The following is a 5,807-nucleotide window of genomic DNA, read 5'->3' as shown; positions in this document are numbered from 1 at the left end:
CTGGCGTCTGACCCAGTTTACGTGACAAACACCTTAACTGGTTTCCCCACAGCCACGTTCTTGCTAACTCGTCTCACTAAGTTAAAAAAGAAGAATTCAAGGCACTGTTTTAAAAACAACAAAACCCTAGAAGACCATTGGATGATGTCCGTATTCTGTAACGGGGACTTCTAGACCAACAACCTTTTTAGCTTTACTTCTACAATCCCTTTCAAGGGACTCCTTCAAAGACCCTCCCCACTTCACCGTGAACCTCCCAGTCCTCCCAAGAAAGTCTCTCCCTCCTTTGGCCTCTGACCACCCCGAGCCAAAGAAATCTGTTCGTGTTTATAGAGAAGGGCCTGACAACCTAAAGACTGGCTCTCCTCCCCAAGGCCCCGCCCTCCACACCAGCTTCTCCCTGTCCCTGCACCACCCTGCCACCCTCCAGGGTCCTGCCAGGGAATTCCTCCAGCCAACCTTTGGGACGTTTCAGAATTCACTTCCTTAGGTCAGTGCCTGGGGAAGCTCTGTGAAGTACTCCCCAAGGTGTGACTAGCCGGGGGTTTTCAGGAAGCTCCGTAGCTCTTAGGAGTTGACCTGGTTTGAGCCACTTGGCAAACAGTTACCATTTAAGTGGTGGTTTCTGCTATTTTGAGACTGTGTTGACCAATAACCATTCGTTTTTCTAGGTAGAACTAGGTCTGCTACAGACTTAGAGCACTGCTATGTGTGGTTTTGGTCTCACGTCCCTGGAATCTTGCTCAGTGCAGTCAGGGTAGCCCGTCCATGGCCCCGTGTTGCTGTGCTTGTTGCTTTGAGTTGGCTCTGACTTTTGGCAACTTAATGCGTGACGAAGCAAGCTGTCGCCCGATCCCATCTTCATGATTGTATGTGGTTAGGGTTCACTGTTTCGGCTATTGTGTCAGTCCCTCTTACTGAGGGTTTATTTTATTTTCACGGACCTTCTACGTCACCATATAGGGCTGTATCCTAAGAGAAGCAGCTGGGTAAGAGTCTTTGTTCGGGTGTCCAGCGAGATGGAAGCATATGTGCTAGAATGCACTTGCATGGACGAAATGAAATGTGTGTTTATACGTACACTCACTCCACAGCTGCTCATTTGATTTTGTTATTCTGGAAACATTTTTTTTTTTCAATCCGAATTTGTTGTGAAGTGTCTCAAGAAAACGGAATTCCACCCGGGAAGTCCAGCCTGCCTCCTATTCTTTGCCCATTCTGTCCTGTGTCAGATTCCCGGCTGTTCCGTTCAGCTTTCCTTGGGTCGGGGCAGTGGGGCAGGGTGTGTAACTGTCGGTGGAGAAGAACAATCCCTTCTTTGACTCCCAGGATTGATTTCATGGCGCGTTGGTAGCTATTGCTTCAGGTCTGCCTTATTCCCTGAGCTGGACCCGAGTGATGTTTAGAAAATAACAAAGAGCCTATCTTGCAATCGACGAAAGGCTGTAGAAATGCTTGTCGTGTGACTAGGGGGCCTGTCTTTACAAATGATCCTGAGGCCACCGTGAGTCAGTGAGCGCCTCCTCAGTGGCAGCTAACAACCACAGCAGCCAGTCCCAGAGCCTTACCAAGTGCTCACACGGGAGAAGTCATGTGAGTGAGCATTACTTAATAGCTTTCTTTAACTTCACAGTATTTGAAGCCATGCCGAAGGAGATGCCATTTTAATCAAATGCATTTTGTATGACATCTCTCAGCCTAATTCTTTGGGTTCAGAGTAGAATTTGTCCAGAAAGGAAACAAATAACCAACCTGTAGATTAGATGCAAAATCAAGTGTTAAAAACACTTTACCACCAAAAAACACCTACATGGGAGACTTCTAGCAGGATACTATTTACAAGGAGAGAACACGACGTGATAGAGCGACGTCTGGACAGGAAAGAACTCGGTCTGACTCTCTTGACTTTCTGAGTATCTAGACGTGGAACCTGGGGGATCCCATTAACCCCTTAAAACTCCGTTTTCTCACATATGTAGGCCTTAAAAGGGTTGGTGGGAAAATTCCATTATCTCTTCACTTTTCCACAAATGTTTCGAAGCCGCTTGTGCAATAGAGTGTGGTGTGACCCAGTCCTCGTTCATCTTCAAGGTCGCTGGTATGTTTGAGTCCGTTGGCGCAATGACTGGGTATTGCCAGGGATTTCCAGCCCAATGAGGAGCCCGAGTGGGGCAGCGGATGATTAATGGGCTGCAAGGTCGGCAGTTGACTTGGCTAGTCACTCCAAGGGAGGGTGACGAGGCTTTTTGCTCTGAATCCACTGGATGGCATCGGCTCACTCAGGACTCACCTTCCAGAACTGTATCATTGCATCTGTAGGGTTCTCATTGGCTAATTTTTGGAAATGTATCACGTGGCCTTCCTTCCTAGCCTGTCCTAGTCTGGGAACTCCACTGAAACCTGTCTACCTTGAGTGGCACACTGGTGTTTGAGACACTGTTGGCAGAGCCTCCAACACCCTTGAACCCAACCCTCCTCGTTGGCACCGTGTTAATGGCTGCTCACCGCAGGCCGTGGGACTGGGTAGACCTGCCCCCAGGTGTGCAAGGAGCTCATGTCGGCCGAAGCAGACGACCACATGCAAATCGCCAGAGCCTGGCACACTGACCTGTGGGTGGCAGGCAGACTCCTAGACTCGCTTTTGAAGAAAAGTTAAATCAGAAATTTAAAACGCAGCCTCCTTGTGATTCTAGCCGTGTGATTCCCATTGATTTCAGGAGAGGCCTTCCAAAACTTGGCACTTGGGTTTCCTATGTTTTTAGATGTTTGAAATGTTCAGCATATGCTAATAGAAGCCATCGATGTTTCGTTTGGGATTTAAGACAGATATGAAGACATCATTTTGACCCTAAGAAAGCCCGTGCTTAGCACATGGTAGGAACTCAGTAACGATTTGCTAGAAGAAGGAGTGAATCGTAGGACATTTTCCCAATTGTGTTAAGTATTAAATGACTGTTCTTATTCATAGCGCTTAGCCTCTGTGGGACTGGACGCCAAGAACACAGTCTGCATTTGGGACTGGAGGAAGGGGAAGCTGCTGGCCTCGGCCACTGGCCATTCTGACCGGGTAAGAACCTTGTTGGGAAGAAGACAATGTTCTAGAACTGATTGTGGTAATGACTGTTCAACTCTTCTCGATATGATTGAACTACTGAATTATGTGACATGTGAAATGCAATAAAACTGTTTTTGTTAAAAAAAAAAAAGATTAACAGCAACACAAAACAAAACAAAAAAAGAACAGCTCGTTGGGCCCAGCCGTGCATAGGTCATAACTGTGGAGGAAATGCAAAATTGCTTTTCTTATTCAATCTTTTTACGAGGAAACTTGCCACATACTGATTATTCCCAGAGTCCACTTGAGAACTTATAATTTCCTATTGATTCACGACTCAGAGCCAGTGTGCTGGTGTGATCTCTTCTGGTAGTCGCAGGCTTTGTGTCGATCGCTGCTCCTGCTTTCTATCGGCAACGGGTATTTTTGATGTCGGCAGTCAGCGTCTTCATGAACTCGAACCAGAATTTGAAATTACATATATAATTTGAAAAAGTAGCTTAGAAATGGAAGTAGCTGTTTAGAAAATAATGTCGGGTACAGTATAATTGTAGGGGCGTGCATTCCAATTTCGGAAGCGTGTAAGGTAGCTTTCAGAGTCTTCGTTACAGTGGAGAACTGAGGATCAATGGTGGCTGGCCTGTCATTCACCTCGATGTCCCTGTGGGCAGCGGTGATGACATGTCGACTCATATCTGGTGAGGGGGGGAGGGAAGCCAGCATGTGTCTATACCTGGTCAGAAATCTCTCTCCCCGGGGTCTTACATAACTGGACTGCTTGGGCTGCTTTATTGGCAGGATTTTCTAGTTAAAAGGCACAGTGGCTCTGGATGACCGTCTTACACTGATTTCTAGCTCTTTCTTTCTTCTGCACAATATAAAGGCCCATGTGGACCAAGCTCCTCACTAAACATTTAAGTCACTAGTTCCTTCTTGCTGTGAACTTCAAATTTGATTTTTTTTTACATGAATAGTACATTCGTTTAGAGAGAATTGTGGTTGTTAGAGGGCCCCACGGTTGCTGCACATTTGGAGGAACTCCACTCCAGGACCAAATTCTCAGAAAGTCCAGGAGGGACCAGTCATAGGACTTAAGTGTTGAGAAAGGGCAGACATCGGGCACCGGGGGGTTCTAATTCAACTGTTTGACAACACTTGTGATACTTAAGTCTTGGCTGTTACTGTGAGTGCTTATCTTGTGACCCCATAAAAAGTTGAATGGGACTCGGTACCAGCCTGGATTTCCAGTGGCCACAAAAAGTCAGCTCGAGACCCAGGGCACCCCGTCGAGGAGCCCTCTCCAGCGCTCACGTCAGAAACGCAAACATCACACAAGTATCGTGGCCAAGTTAGCCTTTAATGCGTACCCCTGTTGTCACTGTCTGTCGTCCGGCCTGAGTGACGGGGCTCCAGTGCATCAGAATCCGGGGCCCCTAACAGTGTGAACACTCTAAACTAGTGAAACCCTTTACTTAGACCGCTTCCTGCATCACTTTGTGTTATCAAGGCTTTTGCTGTTCTTGCTCAATCTAATGAACGCTGTTGGACCTGTCTGATTCAACGACCTCGTCCCACTGCTTTGCTGAGACGTGCAAGGTGCCTTCTCCAGTTCGGGGTCCACTATAAACGTGCAAAGCCACTCCCTGAGAAGGCTGTCATTTTCATGCCTCATGGAAATACTCTTTGCCCAGCACCCCTTGATCTGTTTGTGCCACACACAGTTCTGTTCCGCATTACAGAAGCCAATATGAATTATTGGCGCCTTTGGAGGAAATGATGATTCTCAACACTATTCTAGAAGCTAAATATGTTATCCCCCAAGTGCTTTAGAGCCCGCCAAGTGATCTCAAATCCGTTATCTTAATTGACCTTATAACGAAACTGAGGTAGCATCACCCGTTTTAGAGAAAAGGTGGTTACGGGTAGAGGGGGTAAAATTTGCCTGAGATTTCATCACTGAAATGGGTGCTTGGAGCCCATGGGCACTTGGTAGTTGGTATGCGAACAGGGCTCTCTGGCTCTGGGATCGCTCCTTCCTGCCTGGCCTGGGGGTTGGTAGAGCAGTCCTGCTACCTGAGAGTCAGTCGCCCACTGGGGACTGTTCCAGTCCATGTGATGAAGGTAGCACCCTGCTCCTCGCCTAGATCAGGCCCTGACAGCGCACCCAGCTGTTTCTCTCAGCACTTCATCCGGCATGGCCCGGACCCCCTGCATCAGAATGCCCTGGGGTCTGTTCGGAAAGGCAGTGGACTGGACCTGATCGCAGATCACTAGGCCAGAGTCTCTCCAGCCGCCCTGGGTGTCTAAAGCAGCTCCTCCAGGTGATTTGATTCTCAAGGTGGGTGGGAATCAGCTCTCCCTGCCCCCATACTGAAGGTAAAACTAATGGCAAACTAGTGTTGGTGTTGTTAGGTTCGGACCCATAGCCCCTAGAGATGCAACAGACCCAAACCCTGCCCGGTCCTGCACCATTCTCCCACTGGTTCTGTGTTGGAGTCTGACAGTGCAGCCCGATGTCCATCCATCCTGTCCAGGGCCTTCCACTTCTTGTTAAATCATTTAATTGGGAGCTCATCCAGATATGATAGCAATCAATTATATCAAGCAAAGTTGTACATACGTTGCCATCATCATTTAGAAAACATTATCTTTATATCAAAGCCTTTATTATCAGCCGGCCTTCCTCTTTTTTTTATTGTATTTCCAGTGTTCCAAGTAAATGGAAACATATCTGTTAATATCATTGCACATT

General features: G+C 47.5%; 1 protein-coding gene across 1 annotated transcript in view; it reads left to right on the top strand.

Moving 5' to 3' along the window:
- The window catches only part of EML6 (EMAP like 6), a 188,246-nt gene that overhangs the window by 47,068 nt on the left and 135,371 nt on the right, over nt 1-5,807 (top strand). Inside the window, exon 2 of the mRNA XM_045294098.1 lies at nt 2,969-3,067. Coding sequence (XP_045150033.1) covers nt 2,969-3,067 — 99 coding nt within the window. The remainder of the gene's footprint in view (nt 1-2,968; nt 3,068-5,807) is intronic.

Source organism: Echinops telfairi, unplaced genomic scaffold, assembly GCF_000313985.2.
Source record: "Echinops telfairi isolate 266 unplaced genomic scaffold, ASM31398v2 ScPeMD7_2573;HRSCAF=3158, whole genome shotgun sequence".
NCBI lineage: Eukaryota > Metazoa > Chordata > Mammalia > Afrosoricida > Tenrecidae > Echinops > Echinops telfairi.
This window is presented reverse-complemented; position numbering and strand designations above follow the sequence as displayed.